Consider the following 19759-nt stretch of genomic DNA (forward strand, 5'->3'; position numbering starts at 1 on the left):
AAGAGCACACATTAACTTTGAAGTAAAATTAGAAGTAGCAACAGTCCCAGTAGCAGGGTCACATTGCCCCCATGCTGCTAGCCAACTAAGCATGAGCTGCTCTCAGGTTAGAGAGTGGATAGCATCTCCCAGACGTCCTGATGATTCTCCAAGAGACAAGCCTCTTACTCAGTAAAGTCACCAAGACGAGACTCTTTGGCAGAGGAGAACATGCCGCAGCCCTGTGTTCTGGGTGGGCCAGTGGAGGGGATCTATCCTTCTGCATAGCCTCATGCAGCATAGGAGATGGCCAGCCAGGGAAATAGGAAGGGTGAGTTTGGTTGGGACACGTCAATACCTTTTCTTGGGTCAGACGGTAACTGCACTGGGGATGCACTCCTGCTGGAAGCCGGTGATCCACCCTCTTGCATGGCAGCATTCTCCATCTCCCAAGACATCTCATTTTCATGTGCAGGTGAGGCGCCTTGGTTGGATGTATCACCAGTGTCAAAGTTCCCCATAGACTCAGCAAATGGCCAAGCAGGTTTACCTATGATTTAATGAGACAGAAACAGTACTGAGGAGACAGTCATCTTTCCTCCACAGCACACTCAGCAACCTGCAGTAAGGACGCCATAAATGGACACTATCTCTTAGTGCTACAATGATATTCAGAACAGTGCTTGCAGAATGGAGAGAAGTGGGAAACCATTATCCATCTTCGATACAGGCCTAAAGAGCCCTGAATCAGAGACCTCAGGTGTACGGGTGTGTATGTGTAACCTTTGGGCAGGCTAGAGTTCACTTCATTTCCTGTCTCCAGCGCCTTTAAAAAAAACAAAAAAACACCTCCCATAGAAAGTAGTTGGCCTGACTAACCTAATTGCCTTCTATGATGGGAAAACTGGCTTTGTGGATGAGGGGAAAGCAGTGGATGTGTTATACCTTGACTTTAGCAAAGCTTTTGATACAGTCTCCCACAGTATTCTTGCCAGCAAGTTAAAGAAGTATGGGCTGGATGATTGGACTATAAGGTGGATAGAAAGCTGGCTAGATTGTCGGGCTCAATGGATAGTGATCAATGGCTCCATATCTAGTTGGCAGCCGGTATCAAGTGGAGGGCCCCAAGGGTCGGTCCTGGGGCCGGTTTTGTTCAATATCTTCATTAATGATCTGGAGGATGGCATGGACTGCACTCTCAGCAAGTTTGCAGATGACACTAAACTTGGAGGAGTGGTAGATACGCTGGAGGGAAGGGATAGGACACAGAGGGACCTAGACAAATTAGAGGACTGGGCCAAAAGAAACCTGATGAGGTTCAACAAGGACAAATGCAGAGTCCTGCACTTAGGACAAAAGAATCCCATTCACTGTTACAAACTAGGGACCGAATTGCTAGGCAGCAGTTCTGCAGAAAAGGACCTGGGGGTTACAGTGGACAAGAAGCTGGATATGAGTCAACAGTGTGCCCTTGTTGCCAAGAAGGCTAATGGCATTCCAGCAGATCAAGGGATGTGATCATTCCCCTCTATTCTACATTGATGAGGCCTCATCTGGAGTACTGTGTCCAGTTTTGGGCCCCACACTACAAGAAGGATGTGGAAAAATTAGAAAGAGTCCAGAGGAGGGCAACAAAAATGATTAGGGGGCTGGAGCACATGATTTATGAGGAGAGGCTGATGGAACTGGGATTGTTTAGTCTGCAGAAGAGAAGAATGGGGGGGATTTGATAGCTGCTTTCAACTACCTGAAAGGGGGTTCCAAAGAGGATGGATCTAGATTGTTCTCAGTGGTACCTGATGGCAGAACAAAGAGTAATGGTCTCAAGTTGCAGTGGGGGAGGTTTAAGTTGGATATTAGGAAAGACTTTTTCACTCAGAGAGTGGTGAGGCACTGGAATGGGTTACCTAGGGAGGTGGTGGAATCTCCTTTCTTAGAGGTTTTTAAGGTCAGGCTTGACAAAGCCCTGCCTGGGATGATTTAGTTGGGAATTGTTCCTGCTTTGAGCAGGGGGTTGGACTAGATACCTCCTGAGGGCCCTTCCAATCCTGATATTCTATGATTCTATGAGATTTTCTCTAACGATTTTCATCAAGGATTGCACAGGGTCAACCTCCCCACATTCAAGTCCCAAAAGGAACTAAAGAAATGAATTTAATTAAATAACTTTATAAAATATTATGATAATGAAACAAATAATAATCTAATTTTTACAGCATGACATGGCTATTTTATAATCCGCAGACATTACCTTCACAGTTATACATAAAGATAAAAAAATAAAACAAATGAAAAGCTGAACAGTTCAGTCCCCACAGAAATACAGTGAGAAGAAACTGAAAGTTCCCAACAGCTTAGGTTTTGTTCACTTAAGTCTCAGTTAGAGTCTTTGATCACCAAATCTATACAGTCTGCTGGGTCTAAAACATCATCTTCCCTCCACTTGCTTGTAGGAATCTTCAGCTGGAGTCCATGCAGACTCTTCCTCTGCTGAAATCAGTGCTCATGGTTACAGTTTAGATGTATGAGAAATACTTTCGGCCCTCTGGTGGGAAACAGGCTGTCTTACCAGCCCCACACTGCATAGGGTATGTACACCACTTCCCCTGCCTGTTGGAACCTCCTTATTTATAGCCTGTTCTGTGGTCTCCGAGTGCCTTTTGCACTGATGAAGCTGGGGGTGGAGTAAACAACATTTTCCTCACAGTAAACCACAGTGATCAGTGTGTGGTTCGTGCAAAATTAATCAGTTGGACTGAACCACTATGAGGCTGTTGAGAGAGTGATGAACAAAGAAGGTTGCCACTGTATTATCAGGAACATGGAATTAGGCACCTCATAGAATGGCTGAGGGCCTGACCCAAAGCCCATTGAAATCAACGGAAAGACAACACAGGAAGGGAGGGGTGCACAGCTGTGACTGACATGGGGGCTCCGGTCCCAACGAGGGCCCAGCTCTGCTCCTGGACTCCCAACTTCCATCCCCAGAGACCCCAGCTCCTGCCTTCTCCATGAAGCTCGTTCTGGGAACTGCAGACTTCCATTGCCCCTGAGCCCACAGCATCTGCCTGGGGCAGCCTCCCCCTGCCACTGCCTGGGACCCTGCAGCCAAGGCTCTTAGCACAGGCACAGCCCTGCCAGGCGTCTGCAAACCCTGAGTCCTGGGGAGCCCTTCATAGCCCCCCGGCACCCAGGCCAGCCCCTGATTGGCTGTTCCAGCCCCTGATGAACGAGGGTGCAGGTGGCCCCTTTGGGGGAGGGGAGCTCAGAATGTCCCTGAGGTGACAGTTAAACTGACATAACTGACCCCCAGGGAGCAGGGTGGATGGGTTGAGCTCAGGGGGCCCCTCAGGGGCTAGAGAGGGAGGAATTCAGGATGAGGCCAAGGATAAGGGGAGGGAGGAGCTTGGCAGGAGGGATCAGATGGAGAAGGGAAAACTGGGGGGGTGTCAATTGGCTGACGGGAGCTTGGGAGGGGTGTTAATTGTGAAGGGGGCGTTTTGAAGGGTTGCCAACTGTCTAATCAGAAAAACCCAAACACCCTTCTTCCGCCCCTGCCCCGCCCCTTCATTGAGGCCCCTTCTCCGAGGTCTTGCCCCCGCTCACTCCATCCCCCAACCCTCACTCACTTTCATCGAGATGGGGCAGGGGTCCTTGTTGAACCTCATCAGGTTTCTTTTGGCCCAATCCTCTAATTTGTCTAAATCCCTCTGTATCCTATCCCTACCCTTCAGCGTATCTACCACTCCGCCCAGTTTAGTATCATCTGCAAACTTGCTAAGGGTGCAGTCCACACCATCCTCCAGATCATTAATGAAGATATTGAACAAAACCGGCCCCAGGACCGACACTTGGGGCACTCTGCTTGATACTGGCTGCCAACTAGACATGGAGCCATTGATCACTACCTGTTGAGCCCAATGGTCTAGCCAGCTTTCTATCTACCTTATAGTCCATTCATCCAGCCCATACTTTTTTAACTTACTGGCAGAATACTGTGGGAGACCATCAGGGCTGGCTCCAGGCACCAGCTCAGCAAGCAAGTGCTTGGGGCGGCCAAGGGGAACAGGCAGAACATTGGGCTCTTCGGTGGCAATGTAATAGACACTATTATCCTTATGTGCCTGCAGCAAATTCAGCAGGACAGCCCCTGTCCTTCCCTCCCCACCGACCGGAGCAGAGTGGAGCCCTCCCGGCAGGCAGCGCGGAGGTCGGGGCTGTGGGGCAAGTGCCCCGCTGAAGTGCTGGCCGCCTCCCTTCTCTCTCTCCCCCCACTCCCTCCCCCTCCCCCCCCATTAGACCGGGCGCGCACTCTGCAGCACAGGGAGTCCCCCTGGCTCTGGCCGCCCTGCAGGTTTTTTTGTTTTGTTTTTCCCCTGCTTTGCCGGCCGCGCCCTTGTTTCTCCCCCTGCCTGCCCGCTCTGCCACTCCAGCCGCGACGTGTTTTATTTTCCCCTGCTTGCCCCTCCCCCCCCTGTTTTTTTTTGCTTGGGGCAGCAGAAAAGCCAGAGCCGCCCTGGTTTTCCATGTACCCAGTTCTCACAGAAACAGAACATTGATAGACCAGGTCTCTCCCTGAGCCACTCCGTACAGCAAATTGCAACAGCTCCTTCTCTCACTTGCCAATCAAGTGGTACGAAGTTTCTCAATACGTGGGCCAAGCTCGTCCTTGGCAGCAATTTATAAACAATCAATGAATGTCACTTACTTGGCCAAGCATCAGAATCTATCCTGTGGCACATTAACAGAGAGGTGGTGGCACTATGGCAGAGACAAAAGACATGCATATTAATACCTAGTCCAGTGAATGCCACATTCTTGTGCCCATCTCACATCCCAGGGTGCTTAGCAAGTGCCTTTAATTGTAGTAATTTATACAGATCTATTGTCTCAACAGGACCTACTGGTTGCACCGGCCCAGTGCATGCTGGAACCCTGGCTGAATTTTGAGTAAACCCACAAGAAATGAACAAGAGTCCAGTTTTCAAAACAAAGTTCTCCTGTTTTCACAATAAGATGGTTTGGGTCAGAAGACCTATTGAAAACCTCTGCAAGAATAATTGTCAACAGCACAATCATTTGTCATGGATTGGGAATTACAAAACTAAGAAAGCAAAGTGGAACCAGTCTTCGGTTTTGTTTTGTCGATTTTGTGTTCACTCGCCCCTCACACACACACCTTTTTTGTTGTTGTTACTTATTTTCCACTCTAAGTTATAAGCATCGAGCCTTTTGAACCTCAGCAATGGGGTTTCTTGGATGTTACAAACATATCTTAGCTAGTCTCAGATTTGGTTTCCCAGGCTCACCTGAAGCTTGCTTCCACTATTGGGAGAGAGGAGGGGAAATTTAGATCAATAGTGGGACCGCACCTCTGACCTGACCTTTCCATTCTGACCTCAGAAGAACCAAAGACTGCCTGCCTAAAGAAAGAGCCATGGCTCTAGCCTGCAACCACCTACCTACCAACAGACTAGCAAAAGAGCAGCTCTTCTCCTTTCTCTCTTTTCCCCCCATCAAATGCAAAATCAGAGAAAATGGACAAGGCTTCAGCTTTACACGTAAACAGTGTTTTGGTTGCAACATCATTAACATTCCTAAATTAATTTAAAAAAATTACTTCATATTTTCCTGTACACTTGGGTTAATAAAGTGAATGGACCATCTTGAGTGGTTAATCATGACAGCATTAAGGAAACCTAAGATGAAGCACTAGCCATGGGATGCAAAAGTAACATCTCAATAACCCTACAACCATGACAGATCTGGCCTTCTGCCGTATTGTCACCTTCCCAACCACAGAAGATTCAGCCTCCTCTAAGGCCACTGGCCTAGCACATGGCTCTGCCAACATGGATCATTTACCAGGCCTTACATTCTAAACAGTTCTGAATCCGAGGGCTCTCATTCAAGATTGTCAAATGCTTTGCCATGCAGAACAAGGCAGTAGTTGCTGGAATCAAGGATTCTGAGTCCTGGCAAAAGTAGAAATTACCTTTACCTAGCAAGCCTGAAAAGCTTCTGCCAGGAAAAACAGTTTTAAATGGTCCTTCTGCTCCACGCAGGGTTGAGGGGGGAACACTGCACAGAAAAGACACCCCTTTGAGGAGTTCCCCTCACCCAAGCACCTGAGAAGACAGGTTTACTGGCCTGGTGGCACTGTGTTTACATCACCCAAGGTGCATCTCTTGAAACCTGACCTCCTAGCCAGGCCCAAAGTCAATGCCAAGGAAATATAAACAAACAGAACAGGGAGTGGAAGGAGTTTCTACAAATATGTAGAAAATAACATTTTTTACATATGCTATAAACTGACTTACCTAGGGACCACTACAACTGATAGAGAACATGGGGGGGAATGGCTGCAAAGAAAGAGGAGGAGCCCAAGGGTATGTCTACATTGTAATGTAAGCCCAGGCTGAAGCTAGGGCTCAAACCTAACTCTCCCCCGCCCCCCAATATCTACACTGAAATAGTGCTAACCCAGGACTTGGACCCAGGGTCCCAGGACCCTGCAGGACTTCTGGGTCTGAGCAGGAGTCAAGATGGGACCCAAGCGCTGACCCCTATTGCTCTGCTATGTAGACACAGTCTCCTTCATCTTGTGTCCTGGGAGTCTGCCAGAAATATCCCACAATTCCAAGGGCTGACTTCCTTTGTCCTCTTTATCCCAATAATCCTCCATTCAAAATGGAAGCCACCCTCCCAGGGTGCAGCAGCAGCTCTGTTAGTCTGCATTTACCCATTACCGTATGATCACCAAGCTGCGAGTACACCTTCGAAGACCCTCCTGGGTTTGCAATGAAGACCGAACTGAGCAAACCTTGATCATGGGAGCACAGCCAAATTTTGGTGAATCTCTGGTACAAGGCCAGTAAAACTGTGGACTTCAGCAAAAGCACCAGAAATGGCCATGCATACCAGCAGATTGCTAAAAAGCTGGCAGCTTTGCAGATTTTCCAGACAGATGACCAGTGCAGGGAGCGTAGTAAGAGACTGAAGAGCAAATACCAGAACATCAGGGGCCAGAACCGTGTCCATGCCATGGGCAACTTGCCAATGTCATGCCCATTATATGAGGAGTTTGACTGGGTGCTGGGCACTGCACCCAGCATGGAGCCAACTGTGCTGCTGATCAGCCAGGATGGTGCTTTGCTGTCCCCTGAATCTAGCATGGGGACTGAAGGGAGCCAGCAAAAGGCTGTAAGTGAGGAGCATAAAGTGCCAATTTCCTGGCACAGGAGTAAAACCATAGGCAAGACAAGTTCTTCTAAAGGTCCCTCCTCCACATTGCTGGCTCCAGTAGTTGGGAACACACAGACAAGAAAAACTGTTCCAGAGGCTGTGTTGACGAGCTGTTCAACCTTCCTATAATGTGCAGGGTGAGCTGTAAAGTTTTCCCACAGTACATCACAGTCAAAGTACTAAAGATGCCACATTTCAGGAGGAAGCTAGGGACTCCTTCAAAAGGTGGTTTTGACTCAGGACTGCATGCTGCAGTCTGGATGCCAGAGCCCCAGGTTCGAGCCTGGGTTCGAAAGTATTAATGTAGGGTTAAAAACCAGTGCAGACACTCAAGCCCGGGATTCTCTACCATGGGTCAGCTGAGTTCATGTCCCACCAACTTTGGGCTTACATTGCAGTGTAGACAGACCCTAATGGGTCCACCCTCGGTGCTGCACTGGGCAGCAAGGTGTGGATGGGGCCAGGGTTGTAGCATGTCCTGGCTCATTTTTCTGTCTGATATAGCATATGCTGCTTTCTAGAAGGCCAGTGACTTTAAGCTGGGCAGTGGGAGCACATGTACATATGGCAAAATGGGTCAATTCTAGCAGTTGAAGGACAACAGAAATAGTTGCTTAGGGGATCTTACCAGGCCAACTCAGTTGGAGCTCTGAAAACATAGACTCATAGACTTTAAGGTCAGAAGGGACCATTATGATAATCTAGTCTGACCTGCACAATGCAGGCCACAGAATCTCACCCATCCACTTCTATAACAAACCCCTAGCCTATGTCTGAGTTACTGAAGTCCCCAAATTGCGGTTTGAAGACCTCAAGCTGCAGAGAATCCTCCAGCAAGTGACCCGTGCCCCATGCTGCAGAAGAAGGCGAAAAACCTCCAGGGCCTCTGCCAATCTGCCCTGGAGGAAAATTCCTTCCCGACCCCAAATATGGCGATCAGTTAAACCCTGAGCATGTGGGTAAGACTCACCAGCCAGAACCAAGGAAAGAATTCTCTGTAGTAACTCAGATCCCACCCCATCTAACATCCCATCCCAGACCACCTTGGCATTGGACTTGCTGAACGTGTGATTCCCAAAATGGGGATTGGAGATACCTCTGCTGTTCATCCAAGCAGATCTGTCCTTCTGGGATCTGTAAAAAGAGAATAGAATGGATCATTTCCCAAGGCAACTTCTAAAGTATTTATTAAATATCATCAATGGAAGCACTGGATGGAGGTGAAGGTGATATTTCCTATATCCTTATGGATGTAGCTGTGACATAATGGGTGGTTAATGTACATCTTAATTTTAACACCAGTTACTGGGAGGGGGACATACTCTGCCCTGTTCCAGCAGTAAGGAAAGATGGTCCAGTGGGTAGGGCACTAACCTAGGACTTGGGATACCTGAGTTCAATTATATGCTCCACAGAGAATTTAATTCTCAGACTTCCTGTGTGACCTTTGGCAAGTCATTTAATTCTCTGGGTACATCTATCCTGCAATTAAGCATCCGTGACTGGCCTGTGCCAGCTGACTCGGGCTCAGGCTATGGGGCTGTTTAATTGTGGTGTAGACCTTTTCTGGAGGCCAAGCTCTGGGACCCTGCAAGGTGAGAAGGTCCCAGAGCTCAGGCTCCAGCCTAAACTCAAACATCTATTCCTCGGTTAAACAGCTTCTTAGCCTGAGCCCCACTAGCCCAAGTCAGCTGACATGGGTCAGCCCCGGGTGCTTAACTGCAGTGTGGACATCCCCTCTGTGTCCACATGCCCCATCTGTAAAATGGGAATAATAGCACTGGTCTGCCTCACAGGGCTTTGTGAGAATAAATCTGTTAAAGATTGTAAGGCACTCGGATAATGTGGTGATGGGGACCATATAAATGTCATAGATCGACAGTAAATTTCAATAGAATGTTTAATTTCTATGGGAACAGTCACTTCAGAACAGTCATGTTCATTGCATAATGGCATAGAGAGGACACTTATAAAGTTTGCGTACAACTCCAAGCTGGGAAGGGTTGCAAGTACTCTGGAGGACAGGATTAGAACTCAAAATGATCTTGACAAACTGGAGAAATGGTCTGGATGAAATTTAACAAGGAAAAATACTAAGTACTACACTTAGGAAGGAATAATCGATTGCACAAATGCAAAATGGGAAATGACTGCTGAGGAAAGAGTCCTGCAGAAAATGACCTGGGGGTTTACAGTGGATCACAAACTAAATATGGGTTAACAATGTAACACTATTGCAAAAAAGACAAATATTCTGGGATGTATTAGCAGGAGTGTTGTAAGCAAGACACAAGAAGTAATTCTTCCGCTCTACCCTGCGCTGATAAGGCCACACCTCAACTGGAGTACTGTGTCCAGTTTTGCCAAGATGTAGGCAAATTGGAGAAAATCCAGAGAAAAGCAACAAAAATGATTAAAGGTCTAGAAAAGAAGACCTATGAGGGAAGATTGAAAAAACTGACTTGTTTAGTCTGTCTTCAAGTATGTAAAATGTTGTTATAACGGGGGGCGGGGGATGATAAATTGTTCTCCTTAACAACTGAGGATAGGACAAGAAGCAATGGGCTTAAACTGCAGCAAGGGTGGTTTAGGTTGGACAGTTCCTAACTGTCGGGATAGCTAAGCACTGGAACAACTTACTAGGGAAGTTGTGGAATCTCCGTCACTGGAGATTTTTAAGAACAGGTTTGGCAAACACCTATCAGGTATGGTCTAAATCAGTGTTTCCCAAACTGTGTTCCGTGGAACACTGGTGTTCTGCATGATGTTCCATGAAAGAATCATAATTAAAAAAAAAAGTCTATTTTTTTAAATTTTAAATTTGGCATATTTGAAGCGTAGTTTACAACTCTTTTTGAATTACTATAACATAAAACTCTTTTTCCGGTTATTGATAGATCTCGTATTGAATATCATGGCGTAAAGAGGAAGTGGCATGCAAGCATGTTGATGTCTACCCCTTTCAGGCACGTTTCAGTTAGTAACATCATACCCCTTCCGCTCGAGTCTGCGCAAACTGCAGTGGTATGCACACACCATTCTCTTTACGCCATGTTAAATATAACATTCACTCAACACGTTCAAACCTGTGGGTCTTTACCATGTGTGCAATAAGCACAACGAAATTAGCTTCGCTCGAAACAATATAAATATTTGTGACAAAATGTGACAAAAATCAGTGTTTCTAAATATTGTTACTAAACCTAATCACCATGGATTTGTGGCTAAAAGAAGGAACTTTGAAACAAAAAACAAGTTCTTCTGGTACTCCAACTGTGGCCGAAATAAACAAGCAAAATATTGTGACACTTCAGTGAGGATGAACAATTGCAGTCTTTTGTTGCCAAAAAATCTGTTAGTACTAGTGAGTTATCCAAGGTGAAAGAATTTCCACCAAAGTATATCAAAAAACAAGAAGAAGCAGGTGTTAAAAGACTGAAACAAAAATATGATGAAAGTTATTTGTCTTTTGGTTTTACATGTGTTGGAAATAAAGATGTTCCTGATGCGCAGTGAATCGTATGCAACAAAATATTAGCAAACAGTTCATTGGCTCCTGCTAAACTTTGTAGGCATTTGGAAACCAAGCATGCTGAATACAAAGACAAAGATATAAGTTTTTTCAAGAGGAAGCATGACTCACTTGGAAATTGTAAACTTTCAATGATTAAAATTGCTAAAGCAGACAACAAAAGGGCAACAGAGGCATCTTATCGAGTAAGTTACCATATAGCACTTGCCGGAGAAGCCCACACTATTGGAGAAATGCTTATCAAGCTTTGCACGAAAGAGATTGTAACGTGCATGTTGAGCGAGCAGTCTGGTAAAAAAATTGATGCTGTACAGTTGTCAAATAATACTGTTGCACGCCGTATTAAAGATCTTGCCGATGACATAGAAAAAGAGCTAGTTTGCCAACTGAAAATTTGCCATGAGTATTCATTGCAGCTAGATGAGTCCACTGACGTTTCAGGACTTGCTGTGCTACTAGTATTTTTCCGATATAGATTTAACAACATTATTGAAGAGGACCTGCTCTTATGTGAATCTCTACAAAGCAACACAACTGGAGAAGAAATATTCGACTGCATCAACAATTTTATCAGAAAGCATGAAATTAGTTGGGGAAAATGTATTGATGTATGTACTGATGGTGCTCGGGTAATGATCGGGAAGATGAAGGGAGCTGTAACGCGAATCATAAGTGTGGGATCAGAAAGCACTAAGAGCCATTGTGTTCTACATAGACGAGCCCTTGCAATTAAAAAAAAAAATCAGCATATTTGAAAGTTGTGCTAGATGAAGCAGTACAAATGATCAATTTTGTCAAATCTTGACCACTTCAATCCAGGTTATTTAAAATTTTGTGTGAGGAAATGGGCAGTCAGCACAAAGCGCTTCTTTTACATACAGAAGTGAAGTGGCTATCCAGAGGAAAAGTGCTTGTGAGGCTTTTTGAGCTTCATAGTGAACTACTGGTAGTCTTCACTTCAGATAACTCAGGACGAAAATTTAATGACTGTCTGACAAATTCCTCATGGCTAATGAGACTTGCGTATCTTGCAGGTATTTTTGCAAAATTAAATGAAATTAATCTGTCGCTACAAGGAAAGAATGTGACCATTTTTACTACAATGGATAAAATTTTGTCGTTAAAAAAGAAACTGTAATTCTGGGCATCTTCTGTAGAACAGAATAACTTTTATTGCTTCCCTACAGTACATGAATTTTGGACTGAAATAAATTCTACAGTCCATGAAGAAGTTTCCAGCACCATTTTACAGCACTTACGTGACTTGCAGGCCTCTTTATTAGAATATTTTCCTACAGCTACTGACGATAATGCTTGGGTTCAAAATCCATTTGTAATTACAGCCAAACCAGTTGGCTTTACTGCATATGATTATGAAAGCCCAATTGACTTAATTTCTGACTCTGATTTGAAACAAAAGTTTAAGGATCTTCCGCTGAATAATTTTTGGAGCAGCCTAACAGAAGAGTACCCCAATGTGGCTAAACGTGCAGTTCAAGTGCTCCTTCCTTTCACTACAACTTATTTGTGTGAGACAGGATTTTCGTATTATACTGCAACAAAAACCAAATATAGGAATAGACTTGATGTTGCGCCTAACATGCAGATTCAACTTTCCAGCATTATTCCTAATATTAAGCGAATTTGTGATAGAAAAATGCAGAAACACCAATCCCATTAAATCCAAATTTGTATTTCTGTTTATAATAATAGATTTTCCTAGTAAAAATCTAATTTGTTTGGTGTTTGTGTATATATAAAAACAGGTTTTTTTTTTAAGTAAAACACTGTTTTTAATTTTTGACTCTTGCACTTGATTTTGGTACTACTTTATACACGTTTTCCAGTTAAAAATTGTTAGTTCAGTTATTTTAAATTTGTATTTTTGCATTATTTTATACAATAAAATATATTTGAGCATAAATAATGCAATTTTTTTATTTGAAAACCAAACGACTACAAAATTATATTCTAAGTGTTCCGTAATAGGCTAAAAAGTGTTCTGTGGCCAAGAAAGTTTGGGAAACGCTGGTATATATCTGGTCTAGATAATACTTAGTCCTGCCTCAGCGCAGGGGACTGGACTAGATGACCTGGCCAGTGTAATAGTGAGAGATGTAGAGCACTGAGCCTGGTGCAAGACTTGAGCCCTGAACCAGGGGCTGTGAACCAAAGTCAGGCCATGAATTAAAGCAGATGTTTACAAGCTCACTGTCCGATACATGAACTTAGCAAGGGTACTGCTAGTGTTGCTAAAACACAGGCATTGCTAAGAAGCAACAGATATGGGTACTTATGTGAATACACTCCAAAATATTATCCTCGTGACATCCTGAGCTAGCCCAAGAAAAAAAAAAGGGGTTGACAGAAATGATGAATAGGGATTTCTAGAGCAAGACACAAAGGGAAGTGACAAGGGATATTATGAAACACATAAGATGGTACGTAAGTTGTTTGTCTTGGTCTATAAATGTTGGGGTACCTCGCTTTAATCCTGTTGGCACCTGAGGGGAGAACAGAAATTCCTGCTGCTGACTGACTCATTCCTTGCCACTGGGCACTCGTGATAATGTACCTGTAGCTCCTATAAGACACTAGGACTGTGCTTTGAAGGCAATAAACCTGCCAGAGTGCCTTTGTCACTGAACTGTGCCTGTGGTCATTCTCTATGAGTAACATACATACATACACTCTCTATCACAGACACACACTGTGGGGAGCCGTGGGGACCAGGGGGGGGGGGGAGCCATGTGGGCCAGGGGTGATGGGGGGGCACCCGCAGGGGCCAGGGGTGCAAAACACAAGTTCACCCAGGGCACCATCATTTTCCTTAAAGCTGGCCCTGGTCTGGATACCAAACCCTGAACTTTGTTTAAAATTGTTTAATGCTGGACAGTTTCAGGCTCATGCTCATGCTGTTGACTCCTTGGGCCTCTTTTTCTATCTAAATAAATACAACACACCTTTCAAACCCACATCACTCAACTCAGGGCTGGGTACAGCAGAACATTCTAAACAATCCTTGCTTACCAACGCGGTGTCTGGTTGGCTTCTATAGTTGACGTCCCCTGTATAGAGCTGTTCTTGCCATGCACCAGCCATAGCATGAACCTATTCAGAGCAGGAAAGGTCAATGTTATATAGCACTAATGTGACTGAAATATAACAGTAAATTTAACAGCATGGATTCTATGCCACAAGACACTGAAGGGACCTGCCTTGGGAGGATTAAGGGAAATTCTATGGACAGTCATTAGGGGGACAGGTCACAGTTGGCTGTAGTCTACCCCAGGCGCCTCAGGGCCTGAACCCTGACGTCTGGGGAAAAAAAACATCTGATCCACAGAGGATTCCAATTTTATATAATTGGATTAAACTCAACTAAATAACTAAGCAAATAAAATAAAATACATATAAACTAATCAAATTAAAAGAAAGTGGTTAATATGAAATCATAAAATTAATGGTTGATTATACCATATCAAATAAACCAGCAATTCTTTATAAGCTTCATCGAATAATTTGAGAAGGTGTCATTTTTTTGGTTAAGTATCAGCCCCCAAATAACAGAGCATTATCATTCTCAACACCATTTAATATATTTACAGTCCAGCCAAATGGCTGGTATGGGGAGGGTCAAATCACTCCAAGATTAAAGCTAATGATGAGACTGATCGCTTTGAAGCCAACTGAAGCAGTTTGTCGAAATTAGAGGTTGTGGCTAGGTGATAGCCAATCAATCACTCACTGCCACAATAGATTACATGAAACATTCCAGTACAATTCAACATAACATACAGCTTGTTACATTTAAAAGTCAAACAAGAAAATTCAAACAAGGTGAAAACAGCAATTTCAGGATTTAACATACAACATCTAAACCATAAGATGGATGTGTGTGTGATCTTTCAGATAGGGAGGTTATTTAATCTTCAGCTGTTTTAGGTGTTTGAGGAAACCTATACTGCCTGTTCTACAGGCTCTGTCCTCAGAATGGGTCACTTGCATTATAAAGTCATGGGCATCACCCAGAGGGGTTTGATCAGATCACCGTTGTGTAGTAAAGAACCTCTCCATTTCAGTAATTGTGAGCTCAAAGTCCACAGATAAAAAAAAAAAAACCAGCGTCAGTCAGCACTGATCCAAGCATATGGACCTTTCAGGTCATTGGCTGGTGCACAAGCATTATCTCAACCATCTTACAAAGATATGAATCAAAATAATTTAAAGATTCAAAGCTGATAACAAGTTGGAACTGAAATCATGGGAAAACGCTGACCGTACATTCATTCATACCAACACATAAAGGAACAGTTCCTTAGTCTACAGACAGATGCTTAACTTCTCTTATATTTTGGTACACAGCAGCTCAAACTCAATCACTTTTTGACAAACAAAATGTGGATGAAAGATCAGAATTTAACTTTGTCAGAGCAAAAAAATCCTCTCCTCCTAAAAACATAATGGTGGAGGGGTTCTATTTTCATCTACATAGTTCTGTATGTCTCGTAATTTTAAAGTTGATAGGATTTTAGCTGCTATTTTTTCTTAAATAGAGAAGTTCACTGACTGTGCTAATGAAGGAGATTTGCTCCATCTCCCATTTCAATAAAAGTTGGGTGCAAAGAGCATTCCTATTTTAGAAATATCCCTATTCAGGATAACATTTTAGCAGGTGTTTAACTTGCATTAATTTCAATGGATTTATGCACACATTTAAGTGCTTTCCTATATGGAGATAGACTTATGCATGTGCTTAAATGTTCTGCTGAATTGGAACACCAGAGCAGCTCAACAGTGGGTTGGTTGTGTAGACGCATTCGTTTGAAAATTGACCTAACGTGGCTAAATTCGACCTAACCCCGTAGCGTAGGCCAGGGCTAAGAGTGCCTTATTCCCAAATAAGAGCATCTACATAAGGAGCTAGTCAGAAATAGTTAATCAGGAATAGTCCTCAGTCAGTGGCATAGTCAGGTTTTAAAGGCAGGGGGAGCAAACATAAAAAAGGCGCCCCCCCCCCACTTGGCTCCTCCTCTGGGCATGCCCCCCCCATGGCTTTTCCTCCAGCCGCTCCGTGCCCGTGCCCCCCCCCGCCTTGGCTGGCTCCTTCGGCCGCACCGGCCCCCTCCCCCCTTGGAGGCGCTTGGTCAGGGTGTGGTCGGAGAGGGGAGTGGGGGAAGAACTAAAGAGTCCGAGGCTCCAGCCACCATGGAGCTCCGGGCCCTTTAAATGCCAGCCCCAGCCTGGCTGTGGCAGGAAGCCTGGTTGAGCCCTTTAAATCCCAGCCCCGGCCTGCAGCTCCGGCGGGGCTTAAAGGGCTCCTCCGAGTTCCCTGCTGGCCGCCATGGCGGGAAGCCCGGTGGAGCCCTTTAAATCCCGGCCCACCACGGCAGCTGGGCTGGGCAGCAGGGAACTAGGAGGAACCCTTTAAATGCCGGAGCTGGCGCCATGGTAACCCGTAACTAAGGCGCCGTTTTGGAAAATGTGCTGAGGGGAAGTGGCTGCTTCCCCTGCACCCCCCTAGCTATGGTACTGTCCTCAGTAACTTCCCTTGTAGACAAGCCTTCAGCCAGCTAGACAAATTCAGAACATTCTCAGCATGACAATTACTAGAAAATTATTTGCTCAGTGACGTTATGCATATTTGATTTGCTTTTCTCTTTTAAATAATCCCAGTGGGTAACAGCAAATTTGCCATTTCACATACACTCCTCTCTGATTTGAGATCTGGCTTTCTCCCTTTCTTCCAGTCCCTCCACTCCTGCTGCCTATTTCTTCCTCTTCCTGACTCCCTCATTCAGGCCTGGTCTACACTACAAAGTTAGGTCGACACAAGGCAGCTTACATTGACCCAGTTGTGCATGTGTCTACACTTCAGTTTGACGCCTGCCAATGTAAATGCCCTGTTACACTGACTTAATAACATCACCTCCCGAAGTGGCGTACAGCCATGGCCAATGTACTTAAGTTGATGCACTACGAGCATAGACATTGCGTTACGTACGGCGTCTGTAACTGTCTCTAGCAGCTGTCCCACACTCACCACCAGAGGTGCTGGAACATTTTAAATAGTAGGGGTGCTGAAAGCCAGCCCCTTACCCCATCCACCTTCCCGCCCCCTCCACCCCCCCCGAGCTGAGGCCGGGAGCAAAGCCCCGGGTGTGGGGCCAGCAGCCACAGCCCTGGGCAAATGGGACGGCAGCACAGCCCTGAGCATGCGGGGTGGTAGCCGGGACCCTGGGCATGTGAGGCTGGCAGGCGGGAGCCTATGTTGTCCGCTCCCCAGGGGTCATGGAGAATGGAAGGTCCCTCCCTTTTAAAGCCCCACAAATTTTTGACATTTCTTGTCCTGATTGCCCAGCTAGGTGAGCCCACCTACCAGCTCCCCACTGTTGAGTGCAACTGCTCTGCTCACCTTGCCAGCTTCACACTCCAGACATGCTCCTGCCTGGAAGACAGATTTAAGCACCATGCAGACTATCACCAGGGGAGGTGCTCGGGGCGGGGGGGACACTTGCGAGGGTTATGGCTACCCCAGCGTTTGTTTCAGCCCCCAATTCCCCAGCAGCTGCCGCTCTCCGGCTGCCCAGCTCTGAAGAGAGCAGCCCTGGCCAGTGTCTCCCACGCTGCCTGGGACACGTGGAGGGTCCAGAGCTCCGCACAGCAGATATGATGACACACTCTAGCTTAGACTCCTGGGCCCCACCTGCCACACTGACTGCTCCCCAAGCGCTGCAAGGGCTCTGCCGACCCCAGCCAGCTCCCCACCAGGTGGCTTGTACTGCCGCCAGCTGCAAGCACTGACCGACTCCATGGGGACAGGGCTTCAGAGAAGAAGAGAGGTAGGGGCCATGGAGAGGGCAGGGCCCCATGGCAAGGTGGGGCAAAGGCCCACCATAGCTCCCCCCCCCCCCCCCAACCAGGAGAGGTTGGCGCTCTATGTTCAGGGGTAGGGTGATCAGGTGTCTGGTTTTCAACTGGAATGCCCGGTCGAAAAGGGGCCCTGGTGGCTCCGATCAGCACTGCCGACCGGGCTGTTAAAAGTCCAGTTGGCGATGCTGCAGAGCTAAGGCAGGCTAGTCCCTACCTGTCCTGGCGCCGCACTGCACCCAGGAAGCAGGTCCGGCTCCTAGGCAGGGAGGCCACGGGAATGTAGTGAGTGGGGGTGGGGCCTCGGGGAAGGGGCAGGGTTAGGGTGTTTGGTTTTGTGCCATTAGAAAGTTGGCAACCCTGTTCGTGAGGTGGGGGGGTGGGGGGTACAGGAAAGATCCATATCGAAGTCTAAACCCTGCCAGTGAAGTGAACCTGCACTAAATGCCAAGTGATGCTGCCTCCCGCCTGGGTTCTAACCAAGCAAGAAAGTTTTGCTTTTAACGGGAATCCAAGTGAATGGGTTTTCTCCTGTCCTGCTTTCTGCTCACCAAACGCATGCAGGGTGAACACGGTGCTTATCACAGGCTAAGGGAGGGGAAAAAAATGGGGTCCCCCTTATTAAGAACTGCCTTATCCCAGTGATGATTTGTATTCCTAGCCAGCAATACTACCAGGTTATAAAATGTCCCCTAAACATCTGGCACTATGTAAATAATACCTAAATTATTAATGTTGTTTATTTTAGTAATACTAACTTTTAGGATGTTTGTCTCATCCCTCGTCTCCTTCAAGCTGCCTGGTTTAGTTCACCCCTCATTAGCATCAGACGTCTTCCCAGGTTCACGCACGTTTCGATACACTGCAAGCTAATCAAGCACATGATATAAAGGTTAGTAGCATCTAGCTGCAAAGTCCACACCCAGCTGAATGTAAAGGTCTGACTCCCCCCCTTTTAACTAAACAGGCATTGCCACACTATTTAAAGCTGGTTTCAAAGTAGCAGCCATGTTAGTCTGTATCCGTTTTTCTTGTGGCACCTTAGCTGCTCGCTCCTGTAAGACAATCTCCATTATATTTTCCACACGGTGAGTCCGATACACATTGTGAACTAGCTTCCCCACCTGTCACACGCGTCCTTTTCAAGTTCTGATTTCCCCTCTGCGCAGTAACACAACTTACCTTTTTGCACAAGTCCCTGAGCAGTGTGTAAATTAGTCCCCTGAGCAGAGTTCTGAGGAGAAAGCTAAAGGCTGAACCCTCTGGACAGACTGAGCCTGAGGGCTTTGAAGCTGCTGCTCCTTTAACTATCACTTTCGTTATGATGGGACAGATTGAGCAAATAGGTCACTTTGCTACATTTTCCTTCTTAGCCCACTAGAAGGAGCAGTGGCTCAGCTGGCAAGAAAGTCACTGACATTTGTTTGAACACATGTACCCTTGTATGGTGTGTTTATTACTCAGCTCAGCATGTATGAATTTAGCTCTCCAACTTTCTTTAACACCAGTGGGAGTCACAAGGCTAAATCCGCTGGCACTGCCCTGAAATATTATATACTTCCTCAAAAAACAACAAACAACAAACCAGCATGAGCCTGATCTTGTGCTGCTGAGTGTGGAGGGTCCACCAGCCCCACCCTACTAAATGCACAGGTTAACATAATGCACTTTCACACATAGAAAACTTCCAATTATTCACATGCACACACAGTAACAGAAGGACCCTGGGAGAGCTAATTTTGTTGGTACTTATGTGGCCCCCATTTCCATAGGATCTGACCATCTCCACCTTTTTATCCTAACACCCCCCCCAACACACACACACACACACACACACACACACACACACACACATGAAGCAGAGCAGTGGTATTATCCCCATTTTATATAGAGGGAAATGAGGCAAGGGAGATTTAGGGCTGGTCTACATGACTGCTTAACTCGATGCAACTTACATCACTCAGGGGTGTAAAAAAGACCCCCCAAGGGATACAAATGACAGTGACCAAAGCGCTGTCCACACTGGCACTATGTCAGTGGGAGAGCAGCAATTATGCCAACGGGAGAGTGCTCTCCCATCGGCACAGTGACTCTTCATCAGACACTCTACAGTGGCGCCGATGTAGCACTGAA

The 19759-nt window shown here is 46.0% G+C and overlaps 1 protein-coding gene across 4 annotated transcripts in view; it reads right to left on the minus strand.

The window, feature by feature from the left end:
• The window catches only part of LOC123368295 (ubiquitin carboxyl-terminal hydrolase 47-like), a 93116-nt gene extending 74170 nt beyond the window's left edge, over positions 1-18946 (minus strand). For 2 of the 4 annotated variants that reach the window (XM_045012967.1, XM_045012968.1), the window contains exons 1-6: positions 18809-18946; positions 18385-18495; positions 13787-13867; positions 8321-8358; positions 4688-4740; positions 338-529 (exon numbers count right to left, since the gene is read on the minus strand). In XM_045012967.1, the coding sequence (XP_044868902.1) occupies positions 338-529; positions 4688-4740; positions 8321-8358; positions 13787-13858 (355 nt within the window). In that variant the 5' untranslated portion in view covers positions 13859-13867; positions 18385-18495; positions 18809-18946. Of the gene's footprint in view, positions 1-337; positions 530-2230; positions 3531-4687; positions 4741-8320; positions 8359-13786; positions 13868-18384; positions 18496-18808 lie in introns of those variants that run through there. The other 2 variants (XM_045012969.1, XM_045012971.1) reach the window with 2 other exon arrangements.
• Positions 18947-19759: the final 813 nt, after the last annotated feature.

This window comes from Mauremys mutica, chromosome 4 (assembly GCF_020497125.1).
Source record: "Mauremys mutica isolate MM-2020 ecotype Southern chromosome 4, ASM2049712v1, whole genome shotgun sequence".
NCBI classification, from domain to species: domain Eukaryota; kingdom Metazoa; phylum Chordata; order Testudines; family Geoemydidae; genus Mauremys; species Mauremys mutica.